The sequence below is a fragment of the Diadema antillarum genome, unplaced genomic scaffold (genome assembly GCF_040938485.1).
Source record: "Diadema antillarum isolate AM-2024a unplaced genomic scaffold, OU_Dant_1.0 seq00000471_RagTag, whole genome shotgun sequence".
In the NCBI taxonomy this organism is placed as follows: Eukaryota; Metazoa; Echinodermata; class Echinoidea; order Diadematoida; family Diadematidae; genus Diadema; species Diadema antillarum.
Genome location: NW_027271439.1, coordinates 735,161 through 758,803, shown reverse-complemented (window position 1 = coordinate 758,803; position 23,643 = coordinate 735,161). Strand labels below are relative to the sequence as shown.

The following is a 23,643-nucleotide window of genomic DNA, read 5'->3' as shown; positions in this document are numbered from 1 at the left end:
CCTGGTTCTCTAGATAACTGTAATTGCAGAATTTTGATACTGAAATGATAGAAGCGATTCAGTTTCAGTTCTTACACTTGATTGGAGAATGTAAAGGGTGATAGTATTATAATGAATTTCATTTGATTTTCTTAAAGGTGATTATACGATGGTGTAATATCTGGAACTATTTGACAAGATATGTTTATGCGATGCCGGTGTTATAGTAGAGGCGCTTATTTTATGTCAATTGTTACACACTTAGTGGAAAAAATATAAGGGTCATAATATAAATTTTGTTTTCTTTTCTTAATTTCAGATCTGTTTGTGACCCGTTGAGAATTTTTTTTTAAGCGTTACACTGTTGCACAAAGAGGTATTAGGGCAAAATATATTCATGACTTGTACATGGCCACTCGTGGTCGGCGTTCTGAACGAAACCCAAGACGCAAGCGTAAACGAGAGCACTGATCATGACGCGTTGTCGGGTGGTTGAAGAAAACCAAACAAAGAAAAACTTTGACCTGTAGTACCACTTTGACATGAACTAGAAAAAAATAAAGAACATTATGACTATCTTTTTTTTCCGTATCACTTTAAACTGGGTTTAAACTGGAATTACAGTAGTCTTTAAAGATCATGGAGTTCTGTGATCGTTGCGGTGTCAACTATATGGTTATCTTTACATCATTAAGTTGTTATAATCTTTAAGTGACACTGTGATATGTCAGTAGATAAAAGTGAGTAATCGAATATGTACGTAGATTTATCCCAGCCAAATACTTGTGTAGATGTTTACATATCTGAGTGTCCAATGGATTTCACGAGCGTGAATCAAACACTATACACAGCTCAGCCACTGATCATCACGAACAACTCCTCATCCATGTCATGGTCCCCATATCAACCAGATGATATCTATAGAAAAAGGATTCTTGGAGAAGACTGTAAGACACAGTGTCCATTTTGTATGTGTGTGTTTGCTATTAATGATTTCACTCTAAATGCAGGAGCCCGTGTCTGGTGACAAAATGAACGAATGCATGAATGCCAAATTCTGTTTTCGACCATTTTTTAAAGATTTTGATATGACATTTACCTTTTGAAAACATTGATGTTATGTAGAAAATGTGCTTTCAGGTGTTGGTATAGAGAATTTTATGATAGGAAGATGTACAACAGATCTATTGCGCATAGGTATAGCGGTGTTAGGAATTCTTCAGCGGAAGTATACCTGCTGAGTAGAAAAGCTCGTATTGAACCTTTCTTCCCGTTATGAATTCATATCAAGTATTATATTCAGAAAACCATTAAATAGTGACATCGTAATAATTCAAAACTTTGCCTCAAGAAGAGAAAGATAGTTAAGTTGACGATGGCAATGATAAATTAGTTCTGAACAACATAGCAACAAAATGGCGACTCTTCGCAGACAGACCGAAAGTTTCGTGTCCTGAAATAATTTCTTTAACTTGATGTATGCTTTATTGATCTGACTAGCAGCGTTTCATATTTCTGAGTGTATATTCATAGCAACACAGATATTACTGGGTGGTGTATATAATTCTATATACGCCAATACTTTTATCTTTTATCTGTGTAAATACAATCAACGAAAATAAGATAATAAAATGTATTTTTAGAATATAAAGGTTATTGAAGTACAAGCGAAATAAAATGATATTCTATATTTGAAAATTAGCGAGTAATCTTTGTTCTCATATTTTTATCGACGTGGCTGATCTAGATGGCTGTTATTACTGAGCATATACATGCATATTTCGTATGAATATAAACTTTATATGCATATTTATACTGTGAGTGTGTGTTTGCGTGTGCATAGTTGAATGATGAATGGTTGCTTTAACTTCGATGTTTAAGGAATTAGGTGGAAGAATTATCAGCTGTAGAATACTTTCGTGTAAAGCATGAATGAGGACTATGTTATGAATTCGAGTGTGTAGGAGTCAATTCAATAATATTACATTTACGAAGAGCGAGAGCTTTTGCAGTTTAATGGGTGTATATACAACTCTTTCCATGAACACCTATAAGTACCGGCTGATCTGGAGATGATGTTATGGTATACATCAGCACAACTGGCAAGGAAGAATTTCAGTAATGTAATTCTAATGACTCACCATGCCTTTTATTTCTTACACGTTTAGTCTTTCATCTTATAGGCGTCGTTTTGTTTTTATGATCATGAACGACGAGATTATCGGCGTCAGGAGTCCTCGACGAGGGATCGAACTGATCGAGAGATTGGAGGTGTGGGTGATTTTTGCATCAAAATCGATTTGTACAAAATCACTGCGGATGTTATGATTGCAACCAATTTTCATGTAGGTCAGGTTAAATGTCCTTTTTGGTTCATAAGCTAAATATATACATATTCAAATTTATGGATACCTATATAACAAAGGCCGTTAGAGACAACCATAAAACTTGTCTAAGGCTTGTTCGATATTGCAACAGCTAATATATGTACATTGCATCCTTCTAAGATTCATTCATATTCATATTCATTCATCAATTTGAATACACTAGTAAACCTTGCAATTGATAAAGAACTTCAAACAGAAAAGCTTAAAAAATACACAGGCACATTTATAGTACGAACTGAAACTTTTTCGAAATCTAGAGCCATCTAAGAACTAAAATCTGCATAGACATCTGATCGGAAGATGGTTGCCATCGTTACCTCGACTCGACCTCGACTCTCGGTGGTTACGAAAAACTTCGGATACCGTCCACTCCTCCGCAACACACAGTCATACACAATTACATACGTCCAGAGAACGCACTGTCAAAAGAGTTCGAAGAACCTCTGAAGGATCGGGTATCAATTAAAGCTTGATACTGATTCTTGCAAGCGAGAAAATAACCTCAATCGTAGTACATGGTCTCATACATCAAGACATTAGTTTGTGGCTCTGAATAACTTCATGTACCACGAGCCTAGGAAGATGTCTTGCGATCATATTTTTTTTTTCTTTTTAACTACAGTTGCAAGCGACAACGATATCTACAGAATTACAATGAAACTGTGACGGCAGAAGGAAATCAAATGTTTCGAGGGTAATTATTACAATCTGGTATATTGAGGTAAATAAATTCCGAAATGTTAAATCAATGTCCTCTCTTATGTTACAGTGTTGATTGCAAGGACACAGAGCTTGTTCACACGTTGTTACTTCTTATTGGTTTTTCCCTTCGCTTTCGACGCAGCACCCGGCTTGCCTTCAGGTTTCCTTTTTCGACTGTTTCAATGAAAGGGGAAAGTAAAGAAAGTTAAAGAAAGAGGGAAAATGATATAAAGTAGTAGATAAACTGTGATGGTCAATCAGTCAACTGCAATCAAAGTCTCATTCTAAAGTTAGAGTCTGGAATTTTAGAGACGCTTCTTTAATCAACCTCTGACTTGTGGTTATGAGCAAACGTCATGCAGTAGCAATTTCAGTGTTAATATTTCCAGCATTGCATGGTTTTTTGATAATGATTGCAACTGACTCAGTTCAGAAACGTCGTAAAATTTTGACTAGGCCTAAATGAGAAGTATGCAGAAGTTTATAATGTCATGCAAAATGTGCATAGAATTTAATGAATATCAGGTATATGACCATTGTCTGAAAATGAAACTTCTGCAATGTATCTCCTGCAAATAAACGCAATGTTAACGGTCCTTGTTGGAATGTTACCTCCTGTAGAAGAGAAAGCCAACGATGACCGCTACGAGTAAGGCAGCTGCGGCGCCTCCGATGCTTGCCGGCAGGACGGATTTGTGAAGGTGACGGTTGGTCGAGGATCCCCGGTTGGTTTCAGCTGACGAGGGAAAATAACCAGAAAAATGTCATAACAAGGAAATCAGAGATCAAGGATAGAAAAACGCATTCTTACATTTTGGTTCTAATGTTTGATGTTGTGTAATTTCCAAATAAAAAGGTTTAGCAAATTGAAAGACTCGTGAACCCTAGCCACAAAAACAAAATCAAATTCATTTTTGTTTGAGACAATCCCAGCTCTCATAAACTCATCAAAGGTTAGAGAAGCATTCACAGTCATATTCCAGTTATGTTGTCAGAACTTCAGCTTTGAATCTGTGTTAGTGTGGCGTCAATGATCACGGAGCTTCACCAAAGGACAACTGGATCTGTTGATAGTGGAGGGGAAGTTTCTACGAGCTGTCCGCATGTTTTAAATGTGTCAATAACCCTCACTTTTTTTTTTCACGAGGCTCTCAGGAAGAGTTTAAGGCTATGAGAACCACTGAAAGGCAGGTTCAAAGAAACACAACACCTACACACAAACACACGTAATCGGACATACGCACAAGCACACACACAATTCCAACTGATGACGTAAGCCAACTTACATGGATGAAGACTGCTCCTTGTCTTGGCTACCATGGGCGAGGACCATGGACCAGAGCCAGCTCCGTTTAATAATCTGGCCTGTTTAAAGCACAACATTATGATATAACGTTGCGTTCGACATGTTTATAATCATTCAGACAAAATTCTGGTCCTTTATGATGATTCAAATTCCATTAGCCTTTCTTGAATTGGTGATTTTAGTTGCTATTTTCATACATACCATATCTATACTATTATGTACAAGCATGACACTAAGGAAAGATAGTTAACAAAGAATTTGGTGGAATAACCAACTACTTGCTTCACCATGTTTGAGATAATCATGCTATATCTTGTTAGTTTTGAGAGATTATGTTTTTTTATTTCGCACTTGATGTACACAGATTACAAATCTTTACTTTCATCAAAGATTAAATTCAGCTTCTAAACGAGTTAGACTTAAGCAAAGGCAGTTTTCTATGAACATGTGTTTCCATGGCTATAGTAAAAGACCTCATCTTAGAAAGTTGACAGAATATAATCATAGTGAAGAAAGAAAAACGAGCACGTTGCATGTCGTACCTGTATTGAATAGGTCGTATTACGTGCTAAATCGTTGATGACGTAGAAAATCTCGCTCAGCGTGGTCTTTCTGGTGACGTGTTTACCCGCCGGTTCTGGGTCGGGGTGTATTCGTCGATACTCAACCTGGTAGGCAACGATCCGACCATTCAGATTGAGGGGCTGTGCAGCTTTCAGCAGAAGTTTAAGGGACGTTACCGAGCTATCGACCACACGGACGACATCCGGGGCAGGCGGGGCTGGATAGTGTGATACAAAAAAAAAAAAGATCCACCGAATCAAACAATGCTACTGGAAATTCTTTCACATGACCCAACAACCGTCTTGGTAAATTTGTTACAGGGATCTGTACATGACGCCCCAACGAAATGACAGGGCAACTTACATCTCATAGAAATCCCTAAAACTGCCAAACGTTGAAAACAAGCAGATGCGTACAGGATTAAGAATTTTATTCCTTTTTAACAACTGTTGTCGCCAGATGAAATCACGTCGTTTTCCTCGATGAAGACAATATCCACATCATCACAGTGCTTTAGGAACACACGAGCCGTCCTCTAATAGTCACACCGGTCCTACTACAGTGGCATGAGGGATCTTGCAGACATTTAGATAATTCTGATAATGGGAGCTATGATAATTTGACAATTTCTTTACGTTGGAAGTGTTTATACAAACATTTGTTTATAATGAACACCAAGCAAGGCGAAAGGACAATAGAACTACATCTTCTGCATATTTTTGAGACTAATACGTCATACGCAAGACGTCAGGCATCTCTATGAACAAAATGTGAAAATAAGAAAAAGAAATGAATCAAAAGAATCACCCTCTGCAAAGTTTAACATTGCAAACATCTTATACTTTTGAATACAATAAGTCACCGAATAAGTTAAGTTAGCCCTTGGTCATGTATTCCTCGGAATGATTGAGTCTGCTACAGAAAAGCTTCAAGATCCCTGTAAAGTACTCAATAGTACCGTCATTTGAAACAGGATTTACCTTCTTCAGCTGTCCTGGCAGTGATTAATTCACTGGCTGAACTGGTTGTGTCCTTGTTCGCTGCTGTCAAGAAGAGTGAATACTCCGTATATGTCCCTAGGGCTGTCAGAGTGCAGGATGAGGTAGCATCGAAATCGACAACTTCGGTGCGCTCTTCGTTGGTCGCTGTATCAATGTAATGGATGGTGACGTTGGTAAAGCCACTGCGACATCGAGCTGCGCTCTGGGGAGGTTTCTAGAGACAGATAAGATGTCGACATGAATGACTGGTAATGTTATATACTTGGTCAGCGTATTGTCTCCAACCTTAGTCACTGCGGAAAGAGCCGCGTGACCAGGCAAAGTCGTCATCACTCGATCTGCACCTATATTTTGTTTGTAGAAGAAACTACCAAATCTATGATTATTTCATGAAAGCTAACAAAGCTTTCATATGCATCGATGAACAGAAGTCTCATAATTGTGCTGGAATCATTGTCTCATGAAATCGATTTCTCACAAATCATAATCGTATCCACACTGTGACATTGTGTTGAACGCCTGTCGAAGTCATCTCGTTGTCTTTCGGTGGAACAACGTCATAGGCGAATAGATTTTGAAATCAGACTGTGAGGCTAAGCTGACCATTTATCTCTGTGTATACGAATTATATCATGATATCATAATATATTCTTTTTTTTTTCATAGAGACCAGTTTTGCCGACTTATTTTCTAATCCCTAAATCCTCCAAAATCGATACAGCAAGTCGGCTCGCAGCAACAAAAACAAGCAGCCGTCTTATTTGTTACCGCGTCATAAAATTTTGTCAAATCCCCTAACATCACAAAGCATGTATACAGCTGCAGCCAAGCCACGACATTCTCTCTCCTCTCTGATTTCTTTCTCTTCATCTCTTCTCTTTTAGAGTTAAACATTCCGCTCATCTTTTCATGCTGCGTTTATACTTCAGGTTAGATAAAGTACCACACATGTCTTACCTGCCAAGATATGGTGAGCTGACGAGGGGGGTTGTTCGGGCTAACAGCCACTTGAAACTGAGAAATGTCTGGGTCTTAAAAGTGAAAGGTAAAGGATGAAAATGAAATAATTCAGTGACAGCATTGGCGTAAACCCTTTGGAAATTAGTGTGTTTTCAGTTGATATCTACTTCAGGGCCCCATTTCATAAAAGATGTTAGGATGGCAACTCTTGCTGGAATGACAACTTTCAATAGCAACAGCCAATCAGAAAGCTGGATTCTTGTCATTATTATGACAATTGCCATTCCAGCAAGAGTTGCTATCATATCAAGTTTTTTATGAAATGGGGCAAAGATTGTTATGTTTGCATGCTCTGAATATTGTTTAAGAAAATACTGCATTCAGAATTGAAATTCACAGCTATTCGTGCGATTATAACGCGCATGCGCATTTGCAAATTATCATTGTTACTTTTCTGTTTACATTTTCAAGAAACAGATTGTCATTTGCTTCGGCTCATTAAAAAATCGTTTGCGGGCACGATCATGATATGAGGCTTTTCAGAGCATAATCCGCATAGTTATAGTGTGTAAATGTACTTGTATACATGTATATATTTGTGTAACTGTCAATAACCATTATTGCGGTGTGATGGACTGGGTCCACTGTATTTTTTTTCCTTGTACGTACCTGCCTGTGGGCAGGTAGTATCCTAGGATTATTTATCACATGCTTTAATTTGCAATGGAAATAAAGTATGCTATACAAAAAACAAAAACAAATTGAGCTGCGAATAAAAAGCGCAGTGAGTCCTATATCAGGTCTGACCCTAACTACACAAGCCTCATACCAGCACACAGCGTCGTCACATCAACCGTGGGGCCAGGTTCTCCAGTACCGCCCGGTCCCTCCCGCACTGCGGCCACAGCGAAGCGGTAGACGGTATCTTCCCTCAAGCCTGCTACGGTCGCAGTGAGATTCTCCCCGTACGTCACGTTGACCGCCTCCCACCAGGCATTGTCCACTTCTCCCTGATAGAATACCCCATAACCAATCACGGGTGGATCCCCCACGTCAGTCTCGGCTCGCCATGGCTCCCACTGTAACTTGACGTCATGTTGGTCGATACCCGTGACACTGGGAGTTCTAGTGATGACGGGTAAATCTGAAATAGAACAAGTAGAAATGTCGGTTTAAAAAAGAAATATCCAATGACGGTTTTCTTTTTCGATACATTCTGTTTTGAAGGATTAATGGGCAGCCGTTTCATCGGATGATGTGAATCAGTGACTTGATTCATCCTACGCACTGCAAGCAATAGCTCATTAAAAAATGTTTGTTGCTATGGTCTCGGATGATCAAGTCTTCCATAGGAACTCCTCAGTCACTAATGTCTTGTGGTAATTGCTGTCATCTGTTCTTCTGTGCACGTCTCTTAGGCAATCATGTATTTATCGTTCACCGAACGATTTCTTTTCTTTTCTCTCTTTTTTTCGTTTTTCGCCTCAATGAATGTCAGTGTTTAAGATATGTTTACATGTAGGATTTGGAACACTCGAACAACATAATTATGATAGGCGCATTACCGAAATTCTATCTACAATCTTGAACTGATCGTGGGAATCAATCCGGGGAAGACCAATGTGTAACGCACTCGATCCTTAGCAACAAACAAGAATCAGGTGGTTGCATACAATCTGTCTTCAATGTAGCATTTCGTAAGATACAGAAAATCCTCCGACGCCTTTTAGACTGCGAAAAAAATAAAAGTACTCTAAGTTAAGCAATGTTCCTTTCTTACAATGATACATTCTTACCAAACGTTGACGCCTCTACTTCTAGAACAGCTGTTCCACTCCTCTCAACGAGAGCACAGCTGTAACGACCACCCTGCACCACCTCCTCGACATCGAATACCACGGCGACGTCAGAGCCCGTGGTCATCGCGCTCCTCCTTGTTATCCCCCTGACCTCGTTAATCCTGGCACCGAAGACGGAGAGATGCACGGACTCCGGGTCAGGTGGAGGACTTCCGGTCACGTGACAAGTAAAGTTGGATGGCTGACCCGGATTCACTCGTGGGTTACTCTCCAGCTTCGTAACACCTAATGAGAGAACGAAGTCTAATTTGAGCAAACGCTATAGTGCGTCAATGATTGAATTTCCCTTGCGCAGTCATGACTGGAACGTCAGCTTTTCACATCACGATCAATCAAATTTCAAGTCGTGAGATTACAAATAGTATGATTACATTTCAACTAAGGGCAGTTAGATTCTTTTTCTTCCATTCTAATTTTGATTAATAAAAATAAATGTTGAATAACTTCATCATCAGGGTGGAATGAATCGTATCCAAGCCCAAGTTTACTATTTATAAACTTAGAATCAGCAATTCTTTCTATTAATGCTGAAAGAAACAAAACTCTTTTGTTCTGAGCTAATCATCAGTCGAGGCATTCATTCAGGTTTCTTACAGAGTCTGTTTCAAACAGATTCCAAATTGCCGCTCTCATTCTTGCGGTCTTCCGTAAGATTATCAAGGAAAAATAGAAAAAAAAAACGTTCTTGGGGAGGAGGAGGAGGAGGAGGAGGAAGAACCGTGAAGTTGACCAATCATCTCTGTAACCATGGTAACCATGGTAATGAACTCATACAGTCATACCTCTGCCGCAGTGCGGTGGTAACCAGTTCTCCAGGCAGCTGCCTCTGCACATCCCTGTCTCCACGTCACAGGCAGACTTCTCGCAGCGGCACACGACGTTGCAGTCACGCCCGTGGGCAAGACCTCTGCAGGCTTCGTTAGAGATATCAGACATGAATTACAGACATTACTAGCAACGCGTTTTAACGGGTAGCAGTCACAGTTACTTGACGGTTTAGATGTGCTGACAGTATTATTACCTGAAACACACATCGTAGTGATACAAGATACGCTCTTGATATTATTTGGATGAATGTATAATGTGCGAGCGTTTTCAGTAATAGTAGTAATCACAAGGTAAACGAAACCCACACGAACTTGCTCATCTTTTGGTAGTGTTATTTCCAGCAGCAAAGAGGGATTTAAGTAAAGTAAAAATAAAAGTAAAGTATAGATCAACGTCAATAGATGTCACTGTGGTAATTACTGAAGTGTGTCCTTTTGCAATGCTCATTCGTATGGCGTGAAAAACAACGTAGGTTTTGATGAAACACAATCTGATGAGGCTAATGGTATACAACGTCTCCTTGAATTATGGTTTACAAGTCTCTGAAGCAGAATGATTTTGTAATTTACATGGCTGAAATCAACTCCGTGTAAGAGTATTGATTTAGAACCAAGCTACTTGTAATGCTTCATCAGCAGCGAAAGAGAGAGGGACAAAAGTAATTTTCCTCACCTTCACACACCATCGAGCCGTCATACCGAGTGTAGTGCATGGCACATTGCCCATTGGAGCACGCCCCCGTGTGTCGATCACAGGACTTGTCGTCCAAGCAATGGCATTTGTCTGTGCAGTTCTGTCCGAAGTAACCTCGGGGGCAGACGGCCGGAACTGAAACAAATGAAGTTATGTCATCTTTAGTAAGTATTACAGGCGTGATAAATGATGACAAAGAATGTCGCAGGAGTCTAGGAAGTCAACACAAGTGTGCTAAGCAGACAAATAAGGCTGAAGAAGACGTGATGATTTGATAAATGGTTTTAGAAAGTATACTGTGGTAAAGATACATAGCAAAGAAATATGGACCACCTTCAAGCAACAAGGGAATCTCTTGATCCAGATATTTCCATTCCTGACATCCCTGTTACTATGGATGACAACGATGACGTTGCTCACTCAAAGCCGACAGCCCAGACCGCCCACCCATCCCAGCTCGGATGACTCCGGTGATGATGATCCGACAGATGGTACCCACTGTTGTAACTCCCAAACAGACATCCGGACATCCGGACATCCGGACATCCGGACATCCGGACCTCCAGGTGACCCTGACTACCCCCCGACTGAGACTAGGCCAAGCCTTTAGCAACACTCACCAAGACTGATGAAGGATTTTGTTATTTAATTGTATGTTAAAAGTTTCTCTGTGCAAAAACAGACAGTAATGAAAAGACAAAAGCTTTGTGTCTTGAAGCATTCATCTGCATTACTCACTTTATGAGAAATGTATAATTGTTATGGACACTTGAATATCCTTCCGACTATCTGGGCTCTAAGAAAGTTTTACACCTGATGGACTTCGTTAATACAGACTACTAGTACTAGTAGTATTTAGTTATGTATGAAATAACTTGCTTATTTCATCATGCATAAGTGAAGGTCTCAAATACATTTTTCCAGGCTTATGGCCATTCTATTTGATTGAGATTGATGGTCGATAATCATTAACCACAAAAGACACACACACACACACACACACACACACACACACACACACACACACACATATATATATATATACATACACACCTCACAGAGGGTTCGCCTTATTAGATTAATTCACTTCATTGCATCGTATGACAATCAATCAGTGTCATATATCCATTCAATCAGTGTAACGTCAGATCCTTACAGAGCAGGATGAATAATACTTTAGAACTACAAATCCTGCGACGAGCTTGTTCTGGATCGCTAAACTCAGAACAGTCCAGCCCCACTGATTCAATGTTGACTCGTATCCCCTAATATGAAATGAACACTGCATCAGACAAACATCTCTCCGCTTCACTGATCTCATATTGTAAAAGATATCAGTTTCCCCATACGCTCATCAAAATCACAAACACACCTGAACTTGCACCCAGAAAGCACAAGTACCAGTCCAGCAGCAATATCTACCAAAGGTAAACCACACGATTCGCATCTTTTTCTATTCTCCACATTACTTTGCCTCAATATTTGGATATCACCCTGACTTTGTTTTAGATAATTACGTTAGTAAAGTTTATGCCTTCTCACGCTATATTTATAATGATTATACTTCAGACTATACTGCACCTTAAACAACATATACTAAACTATACTCTACTATGATACTATTCTAGACGTATATATAGACTGTACTATACTATATACTTTACACGCTGTTATAATTCTTCTGCTCTTAACTGTTACTATAAAAGCGGACTGCTGCTGTTTAAGAAACTTTTCTTTTGTTTGTTAATCATGTTAACCGGACCGAAATATTGGCCTATAAAAGCAGGCCTGCTGAAATTTCTCGCTGTAATTGTTATTTTTGTTTGTTAAAAATCAATGAAATGAAATTGAAAAAAAAAATATGAAATCCAGGTGCGCCTACTGGTCCTTCCTTTAATTCTTCTTAAATCATATTAATCATAATAATGTATGGCTACGAAGAAGCAAGACCATCTAAACACGATATGTGACTTTTCTCTCTCTCCATCTCCCCCCCCCCCCCTCCATCTCTCTCTCTCTCTCTGGGGCTCCCTCTCTCTCGCCTTCTCTTTCTAAATCTCTCTCTCCCTCCCCCCCCCCTCTCTCTCTCTCTTCATAATTCTGTAGCCTGAAGAGTATACCTCAAATCAAATGATGTAAACAGTCCCTCTCAACCATTGCCGCCACATTGTTTTAGGAGACATTACGCCGAGACTTGAAAGCTCGAACCTATGCTATGCTTGCTATTCAATTTCTAGTTACAAGTAGAATCTCGTAGGCCAAGGATAGGTGTAAGTGGGTCACGGGGAGTGGGAGGGTAGGTGTTGACGTCACTGATTACGACTAACAGTAATGACTTTTGAGCCTAGTTCATCTCACACATCTTTCACAGCACCTACGTGAGTGCTGTTACTCTACTCTGTGTTATCTTGTGACATTGCGTGTATTAGAACTTGTTATGAGCGAACTTTAGGGTGCAGCCTGAATTATTCCATACTTTGCCATGGTGGGTGTATACCTATAACTACAATAGATTGTTGCGATCTTGTTATATGGCAGCTCTTTTGCATGTCAGAATACATTCGAGCTTTCAGCTCTGTTCTTGGGGGATTGAATAGCGTAAATATCATCACCATTTCAGCAAGCTCAGTCACGCATGCATTGCGGAAAACAGCATTCAGTTTCATAAGCCCTACCAAACTTGATATTCTCTGAATAGCACTTTATCAATACCTTACCTGTTACCCGAAAACAGAACACAAAAACGTCCCTTTTCATACACTGGTAGCTCTCTTTTCAACAAACCTCCCATAGCAGGTATAGCTGACTTCATTAAATTTTATGAGTATATTTACAATAAAATTGTACATGATTTATTCCCCTGTTTTAATTCTTTCTTCTATGGTCCCAATAATTTATCTATTTTGTTATTTTTCATTGTCACCCTTCTTATACATCCCTAATTAGTCACTGTCGGGGGGGGGGATTTCTAAGGAATGGAACGTGCAAAGAGACTCGTTGCACCAAATGTTTGTTTTTAGCATGATGGTCGAGTTCTTTCCAATACATGCATACCATGATATTATACATGGCACTAAATTTCTCAACAAGAAAAACAATTGAATTTTTAGGAATGTGCACACCTTCACTACGTCAGATCAAGCGTTTGCCAGGGTCCTACAGTCACTTGTCATGCTTGTAGACACGTTCATTAATTCAAGTGATAGTATCTAAACACATGAAAAGAGTCATACTTTCACCACTCATCTCATTTCTGCACTCACCATACACAGAGTGACGTAGATCTGACGGTTACGGTTTGTTATTACGACACTGTCCGAAGGTTCATTCATCCGAAAACAAAATAATTTTCGCAATTCAAAAGGTTGCCGTTATCCGCACATTCTTTTAATTTTCGGAGCAAGTACGAACCTTGTTTTATTGTCGGATTATTGAGCCTTCTTAATAACGAACCCTCGGAATAATGAGCCTTATTTCATTTTCGGATTGATGAACCTTCGGAATAATGAACATCATCCGATCTGACGTACTCACTTTGACAGTTCGTTCCCGACCATCCGTCGGAGCACTCCTTCGTGAACCCTCGGCACGTTCCCGTGAATCTGTCGCACTCGCCCGATGCACAGTGACAAGATTCCGAACAGCCCGCGCCATACTTTCCCTGCAGGCATGCTGATGAAATATCATGTTTAAATAGAGAGAGTTTGTTAGAGCATTTATCATTGTACAATGCATTGATTAGCATGGCTAGGTGCTTATTAGCTTTGCGACCCAGCGCGCCGCACACCTCTATTAAACTGCCCTCTGTTCAAGTATTGTCTACGCCATTCATGCCCACAAAAAATGTCTTCCAACAGCCCCCTCGGTTAGCGAATGGCAGATGAATATTGGCTTAAGACCTACAAAAACCTCGTTATCATCTTCTTGCTTGTTTCATTTAATTACGCGACGTCTTAATACTGTAAACCCAAAGGAGAAGATATCCTGCATTATCTAACGAGATGATTTACGTCGAAGTCTTTATCGAAGCTCCATTACAGCATGATACATATAGTTTAAACGACGACAACAACAACTCTCTATGAGGGGACTGCATTCTACAAGCTCTGCTTTTTAGCAGTCCCCTCCATTTCCAGCAATATTGTTTATGCATTTACCACAGTGACGTGACAGTTATTTGTATCTCTGTTGATAATTTACCTGTATCTCTTTTACAATGTTATTCTGTTCATCGCATTGTCAGGGGCGAATCTAGCTTTTTATAAAGGGGGGGGGGGGGGTGGGGCGGTATGCGAGGGAGCGTAGCAACCGAGCCCGAGCGAGCGGAGCGAGCGAGGGGGGGGGGGGAGGGAGTGGGAGGGGGGACACAGTAGGGAGAATTTTTGAAAATCTGTGTGTGAAAATGGCGTTTTCTTGCATCTAAAACACCACTAATTTGGGTATAGAGGTCATTGCCAAATTAAAAATTACAAGTTTAAAAAAAAAGATAAGATAAAAAAAAAACGGTCCCCGGATTTTTTTTTTTTGATTTTTTTTTTTTTTTTTTGGGGGGGGGGTTGCAACCCCCCAACCTCCCTCTAGATCCGCTTCTGATTGTGGTACTGATTTCCTGACATCTGTGTATACGAGTGTTTCATTGTATTTCTAATTATTTGTTTGTTGGAAATGAAATAAATCAACTTGAACTTGAACTTTAACGACAACCGCTGCTTCAGAGTCGTATACCCACCTACTGAGCAATCGTGGCCTCTAAAACCTCGGTCGCATGAGCAGCCGAATGGGTCCGGGAGACAGAAAAGAAAGCCTCGGCAGGCGTTCGGCTCGTCGGTCTCTATCGAGCACCTGAACTCGCAGTCTCGGCCAAAGCGATTGCCCCCTTCTCTTCCTTCACCACAAACTGCGAACAGAGTTTAGTACATAGCATGCATAGTATGTAGATTTCCTCTAAGCACAGCATCTTACCTATTATGACATCACAAACTTCCATGCACTTTATACTTGTATTTATCTTGATTTGAGTGTGAATCAGTGTGTGCTAAAGACCTCTCTTCTACTGTCTATACTGTCATAGTGTTTTTCTACAGAAACAGACATAATAATGTTAAAAATCAAAGTCACACTAAAAAATGATACTGACATCAGTGGTATAACATTTATATCGTTATTTTACAACATTATCTTGATCACATATTTCCAATCCCTCAATAAGGTATAATTACCATTTACATCATGAAATCGGTAAGCCTAATGACACATGATAACTGTATGTCTACCTTACACACCTTTGCTCTATCTCCTCGCGCATACGTGCTACACAATAACAGCTGATGACTTCCGACGCCAACATGGCTGCTGCTTAAATGACTGTTATGATTATTCAAGATGATCAATGAATTAATATTCACTGTTTGACAAACTAATGACCACAGATCCCGTGCTATTGTTTCGATCACATTATGGTTTACATGAGGGATGTGTCATTGACGACATTAGAACTTACTTGTTAGACAGTTTGGTCCTTTGAAACCATTGGGGCATATACATCGCCCAGATTTGTCGTCGCACACACCGCCATTGTAACACATGTCGCATATTCCCGAACAGTCCGGGGGTCCCCACTTTCCCGCGGGACAATCTGTAAGATGTCAGTAAGAAAAGTCACTTGTCAATAAGAACGTAGCTCCCTGGTCAGTTTATAGAGCGTGTATTGTCGAGTTGCACGACTGTGCTTGGGATTAGGACTATGGCTCAGTGATGATATATACAACTGGTCGGTCAGTTATATCAACTGACCACGGGGACCTGAAATGTCCCCAGGACAGACGCAGGGAGAGTCAAAGCAGATTGTATGATTTTGCAGGGAATGATCTGTATTGGTATATAAATACAATATGGAAATGGATTACCATTTTTTTTGGGGGGGGGGATTGCCGAAAATATCAGTTGTTTTTTATACTTATAGTAAGGTGCCGACATGGGACCGAATCTGTAAAGAAGATGATAGAGCTGGTCTAAATAATATATTGTAGCGGGAAAGTCCCTTAAAAGAGGGGGATTAAAAATATAAAATATATAATGATCTGATCTACGAGAGAGAACACACAACCAGAGTTGGGAAGTCTTTTACTTTAGACTAGCTCTCTGTGTGCTGTGTGCGCCTCTACGCGATCTATCAGAGAACACACTTACAGAATTGGAAAGTCTGGTACTTTAGACTAACTTCCTGTGTCTCGCGTGTGCCCTCTATACGCGACCTATCGATCTAAAGGTCTCGATCACTAAAGAATAATGCTGCCACCACCCAATTAATTTTATATACGGAGAACTGGGACCCCGTTTTAGATCTTCATCGTATCTCATTTCAGCACACCTCAATTCTCCATCTGTATCAGATTTACACCAGCACCAGCACCAGCAATCATCATGGATTACACAGGTGAGTTGAAAGCTCAATGCAATCACATTCTAGCTCTTGTGTTTCTACTATATTCCGGCATGTTTGATCAGGACATGCACACACTTCTACACACACGTGTACTGTATAAAAATCCCCTGCCGAGCAGTATGTAAGGCGCAATGGCTAGGCTTCGTTTGTTTGCCGTATACAAACTACATAGCTCATAAAGTCTCAGGAAGTTAACTCTTGACAACTGATGTACTAGGACAGTTTGTCCTACTCCACACTCAACATCATTTCACAGAGACATTAATCTCACATTCAGAGACACATTCTTGTGATCCAGGCAATAATTTCATTATAGGCTCTGTTCTGATATAAATGATAGCATTGACATTTTTTTAATCATGGACATTCTGTCCATGAAACAAATCAACGTCGTGCACAACAAATGGCATAGCGTTGTGACCAACAAATATCGTTCACTGCCTGTACATTGTAATAACTTATGATGACACATTTTCTTACGACAATGAGATTAGTTTATACCTAGAATATAACATTAATTACATTATTTTAGTTTAATCTCTACAGATATTATTGGGTTGTATTTTTAAAGGTAAATGATGCTTGTATTCCCATCCAGCCTATATAACGGCATAACGCTCCTAAATCTCGGATAATATTAGGTCAACCCAGAGACACTGCCCTCAGCACAACGCAACCAGCCCTGAGCTCCGCCAAGTTTGCTTGTATACAAAATGTATCAGCTCCCCAGTCACCTCGCCGGGATTTTCAACGGCACCTAACCCTTCCGACTACACACTAGCTCACTTTGTCGGCTCAGTGTGCATCGCCATTAAAATAACCAATTAACAATGCAGTCTCGAACTACTTAAAGCTCCTGAACATTGCCCGAATGCCTATACCAAAAATATAATCCTTGAAATCAAACGGTCACGAATTCCAAACAACATTGTTACCTGTATAGGTAATAAACTGTCAACAACAGTTAAACTCCCAGACCGTTTAGCTATCAAAAGTACAACTCTTAACCTTGTCGGTTATCTATCAATTTAACATTTAACATTCACTACAAATATTACAGCCACATCCAATAATTCATTGGATACATATTTCGTATGCAAATGGTACATAACAGAGGTAAGAAACTTGTGTTGTAAATACGACACATTGTTTTGTCGTAGATCGAAATGGTAGAAAATAGATTAACTACTAATTGGATTATTATCTATATATACACTAATGATTGGAATTAGCTATTTACATGGTACAAATGCTTGTGCCGCTTGCTCTTACATTACTATTTACATTGCTGTGCAAGCTCGTAATAAAGTACAGATATACAAGCTTATTATAATAAATGGAAGCTTATATAATTAAAGGAAGTTTATATAATAATAAACTATGACTACGAGGTACTGTACAGTGACGTGTCCACACTAAGTCACTGCCTCGCGCAATGTTATCATTGTGCAAACTTGAGACTGTAAACTTGGGACAAAGTAAAGTTGACTGCTTACAGCTTGACAGGAGCTCCAAGTCAGACCAAGTCAGATCACCCAGATAATTAAATTATCATTCAATTTCTCCTCTATTTATAGGCTTATATGCGCCTGTTATGATACGCCAGGATGCTCATAGAAACGGCGCCCTGAATTCAGACTAAACGCACTGTCTATCTCATGAATATTCATAACTAAGGTAACTGTCAACTAGTGGGTTTGTTATGTATACGCATAGGAAATGCACATAGCTACGGCGCTCTGATAGCTGCAGATTGCGCAACGTCCGTATGAATATTCATTAGCACAAGGAATACTGTATGCAGTACTCTCTAGTCTGTGAATCACGGTGTGTGACCACTACATAAAATGATAGTCTTCTTTTCCAGACTCTGGCTTACTCTGGCTTTATTAAATAGGGAAAAAGACCTCTCCGTCACAATATCTATATAGCAGTATTGGGATTTACATCTGTTCATGAAGGGATTAATAATTTTGTTGCGTTTTCTGTGACGTTCTGCAAAGTCCAAATGTTCATACTGCTTTGTCAGCTTCCATGAATTTCAAGTAGGTTGTTTTCCTAGAAAATTTTGAAAGGTGCCACTTGTTTTTTGATAGAGATATCACATCTTGCAGTGATAACAATACAGAAATCGAGGGGATTTGCAATTCAAAATGCCTTCTTTCTAGGGCTACCAAATATTATTTACCCAGAGGAGATTTATAACTTGCAAGCCTACAACAATCCGTATGCACTGTACCTCTGACGATTAGTCGGAATAAGCCACCCCTGGCCGTGTCCCGCTCGCCCCTGTAGAAGATCTCGTACACGCCCTCGTCAGCCTGCGTCACGGGACGGCGTATCTTGAGAACACTTGACTTGTCCGGTCGGAGCGCATCGGTGCCGTTGAATCGCCACCGTAGCGGTGATCTCGCTCGATCCGGTTGCGCTATAGCCGTCATCAGAATCTTGATGCCGCGCTCTCCGGCATTGACGGTGCGCGTGAACGTTCCGTCGCGAGACAGAAATTTGGCTGCGGGATGATAATGGTTGTTAATTCATAGTGATTATAATCTGACAATACCCTGTAATATGCTCTGGACAGCTGGATTGATGTGGCTATTATCAGTAGAGTTCTAGAAGAACAGGTCATCGTTTTTTGTCCCCGCCGAACGAGTTCGAGCAGGGGACTATGAAACAGGCTCCGTACGTGTGTGTGTCCGTGTGTCCGTGTGTCCGTGTGTCCGTCCGTCCGTGTGTCCGTCCGTGTGTGCGTCCGTGTGTGATCAAAATGTTCAAAATGCTACTCCTTCGCCATTTCTAACCCAATTTTGATTCTGTTTGCTTTATATGATAGCACTACATGGGAGCTTTGAAACTTCTATACAGAATTTCAGTTGTGACCTTTGACCTTGACCTTTGACCTATATTGTACATTTTGCTTCAAAATGCTACTCCTTCGCCATTTCTAACCCGATTTTGATTCCATTTGCTTTATATGATGGCACTAGGTGAGGGCTTCAAACCTTCTACACAGAATTTTGACCTTTGACTTCTTTGACCTTTGACCTTGATTTTTGACCTATATTGTACATTGCCTACAAAATGCTACTCCTTCGCCATTTGTAACCCGATTTTGATTCCGTTTGCTTTATGTGATGGCACTAGGTGAGGGCTTCAAAACTTCTACACAGAATTTTGACCTTTGACTTCTTTGACCTTTGACCTTGATTTTTGACCTATATTGTACATTTTGCTACAAAATGCTACTCCTTCGCCATTTGTAACCCGATTTCAGTTCCGTTTGCTTTAAGTGATGGCACTAGGTGAGGGCTTCAAAACTTCTACACAGAATTTTGACCTTTGATTTCTTTGACCTTTGACCTTGATTTTTGACCTGTATTGTACATTTTGCTACCAAATGCTACTCCTTCGCCATTTCTAACCCGATTTCGATTCCGTTTGCTTTATGTGATGGCACTAGGTGAGGGCTTCAAAACTTCTACACAGAATTTTGACCTTTGACTTCTTTGACCTTTGACCTTGATTTTTTTTACCTATATTGTACATTGGCTACAAAATGCTACTCCTTCGCCATTTCTAACCCGATTTCGATTCCGTTTGCTTTATGTGATGGCACTAGGTGAGGGCTTCAAAACTTCTACATAGAATTTTGACCTTTGACTTCTTTGACCTTTGACCTTCATCTTTTTACCTATATTGTACATTTTGCTACTAAATGCTACTTCCGGCGGGGACATATATTACGCACCGCGTAATTTCTACTTTTCCTTGTTAATCTACTTTTCAGTCAATGAATTCAAATTCTTGAGTCCTTGAAGTCGCAAGTTGTGTATTGGTGTGCTGAGAGCATACGAAATAACAAGATAAGTAGTGTATGCAAATATGGGTGAGAAGGGGACACAGTGATAAAGTGAAGAAGGCGAAGAGAAAGGAGAGAGAAAAAAAAAGAGGGGGCGGGGATAGGGCGGTTGAAGGACATGGGCGCTTTCCCGGTTTAGGTTTCTAACCCATTGCAATCAAATTCTTCGATTCCAATCAATAATAAGCCGAGTGAATGTATAATTTCATTAAATACAAAGTTTTGTGGAATTTTCCTTATATCGTATTTATGTCGTTATCCATGCGTGACGTCATAAGATGCTTCTGTTTTCACATCCAGCGATGATGGCACTGAAATTATTTTAAAAATGTATAGTTTTTGAACGGAATATCTGTTTTTCCTCAAACTTCTTCTAACACTGATATTGCTGCATCCACTCAGTCCACATCCATATTTAGGTTTCATTCCCTTTAATTAGACCTGCATATTGGGTTTCATTCCTTTAATTAGTACGTTGCTTACGTATATGGATAACATACGGATCACTCAAGAAAAATAAACCGATATCATATCGCAATGCCTTTACGCATTAATTTTGATGTCACTTCTGCGGTGATAACGCACTTAGCTATTGTTGCGTAACGCGCATTGTTCAATATGCAATAATACAAAATGTGGAGGAACGCGCTTGTGAACAGATGCACAAAAACCCGATTGGTCAATCGTATGCTGCTTAGTTACGTACATGACATACTTTTTACAGACGTTACAATGAACAATACCCCATTGCCACTATACTAACAGTCTGGAATTAATCTTCAGTCCAGAGATACTAGTTGATACAAATCCACTTCCCATGTGATACCACTTTTCCTCGAAAAGGAAAAGTTTGTTCCCTCATTTTCCTCCTATAATACGGTGATTGTACAGCTGTGAGTACACTGGGATCCTTGAATGGTCCTAGTCCTTCCTATTAGATTGACTGACCATCAAAGTCATAGTCCTTGTGCCTGCAATTCACTTTACATTGTTGCATCCAACTTTTGAAATGAGTGCCGCTCGACACGCCGGATTTACTTCATTCCGATTAGTCACAGTACGAATCAGGAAGTGTCCAAACTACTGTACGGTATATAATATAAGCGAAAGGTATACATGTATCCTATATTTATGAACCTTATTTCAGTCCTTCAATTATCTTGATGCAGAGAAATCTACTGATGAATCGTTTGAGGACAGGCATGGCAGTCGGCCGAATGATCGGTAGCGTTATTGAGCAGACGGCATCAGTAGATGTTCGTTGTCACCGTGGGGTGTGTTCTATGAAGACGCCATACATTCGTCGGACAAAGATGAACTCATCGGCCATGAGGTCCGGGTCGTACTTCGAGACGGTAAGCTCTCACTGGGGTCAGTGTGAGCCGGCCGTGATCGAACTAGCCAAAAACCTCCTAAACTTCTCTCTGGACGATGAGGTCCTCGATGTCGGCTGCGGCCCAGGGGTTTTCTGTCGTGAGGCTGCGCCAAAGGTTAAATCAATAACTGGTGAGTATGTCTGTTTGGTTGTTTGTTTGTTTTTTCTCATGCCTTTCTTTTTTTTTTAATCGCTGACGCCGGTCGACCTCACTCTTTTCCCATTAATGTAAACGATGGGTATAAGCAAATTTGTGTATGCGTGTGTATGTCTGAGTGTCTTGGACACTGGAAATTAGACGACCACTAATAGTAGGGCCTATATAGGCATAAACCTCTAATGATTGATTGATTGATTGATTGATTACTTTATTGTCCACTCTGGAAATTCTTTGTACACTGGATATCACAACAAAATAAACATTCAATACATCACAGGTACACCACAGACTTATCACAGAATACGAATGAAACCAACTCATATCAGCATACAATAAGGTATGCACCATAACAACATACACATTAACCCGACATTTACAACTTTACAAAAACTATTAATTATCACTTTTATACAATTATTCAACTCATAAATATATTCATTAATATCCTTTCCTGCATCGTCATTATACACCAAACAATATAATTGTCACCTACATATCCCAATGTATATTTTTATAATTCACTCCAAAAAAAATTTCTTAAAAAAAAAAATATATATATATATATGCAATTATACCGTTACCATGGCGGCGCCTTAGCAAAATAACACAAAGCGTGTCTTACATAACTACACCTATAAATCATTACAAATTCCAAATTTAAAATAACATAACTTAAATTCAGTGGAAATAATAAGTAATTGATCATTGATTTCGCGTAAAACAGGAATAATAGTTAAGATTTCCTTTTTATTCCTCTTCTGTACAATTTTGATGAAACACGTTATCACTAAGGGCACGAGAGCATAATATTACATAATACCAAATGTAAAAAAAAGGAAGAACTCTTTCATCTTGTTGACGTAGAATATTGAGCATGGATCATCTTATCAATATTGCGTTACACTTCATCGAAATCACTGTCCCAATAAAGGTCTTGACGCCTGGCCCGAGATGATCGAACTCGCGAAAAAGAACTCCTCGGCATCCAACATCGACTTCGTTGCCGGCGACGCCCATACCTTCGCAAGCTGCTTCCCTGGCTGGGCCGGTCGATTCGATAAGATCACATCGCTCTTCGTACTGCAATGGTGTCGAGACCAGAAACTCGTACTGGAAAACATCATCCAGTGCCTGAAACCGGGCGGGGCCCTGCTCCTCGGGGTTAATCTTCAATCGCAGCTCTTCAGCAACCGCTGTTCCTACGGAGAAACCTGTGATTCGTGGCTACGCAGTCACCCCAAGTGGGGACCATACCTTGTGGTAAGTTGACAGGGTTGCGTACTCTATTGATATAACGTTACAAATTATACATTGAGAATTGCGTAAGCGTAAGCGCACCGTAGTCCGCACGACTATAAGATTCGAGTTCTACCCCATTACTTATATGTCCTTGAGCAAGACACCATGCGAGCCACGCTCCTCGCTATACCCATGTGCGTAAATCATTCCTTGTAGGAAGCTGTATGTTGATTGGTTTGTCTAAGCACCCGGCAGCAATTAGGTGTATGCCGAAGAGTGGTTG

General features: G+C 40.0%; 1 protein-coding gene across 1 annotated transcript; it reads right to left on the bottom strand.

Annotated features, from left to right (window-relative positions):
* Positions 1-3,172: 3,172 nt before the first annotated feature.
* Positions 3,173-21,790, bottom strand: LOC139733330 (tyrosine-protein kinase receptor Tie-1-like). The gene is made up of 15 exons (XM_071644167.1): positions 21,766-21,790; positions 18,964-19,236; positions 15,780-15,914; positions 15,013-15,176; positions 13,814-13,940; positions 10,259-10,414; positions 9,541-9,672; positions 8,696-8,983; positions 7,729-8,043; positions 6,897-6,970; positions 5,919-6,153; positions 4,917-5,155; positions 4,355-4,433; positions 3,681-3,804; positions 3,173-3,242 (listed from the first exon to the last, which is right to left on the bottom strand). The coding sequence occupies exons 1-15, from the start codon at positions 21,788-21,790 to the stop codon at positions 3,173-3,175; spliced, it is 2,436 nt and encodes an 811-aa protein (XP_071500268.1).
* Positions 21,791-23,643: the final 1,853 nt, after the last annotated feature.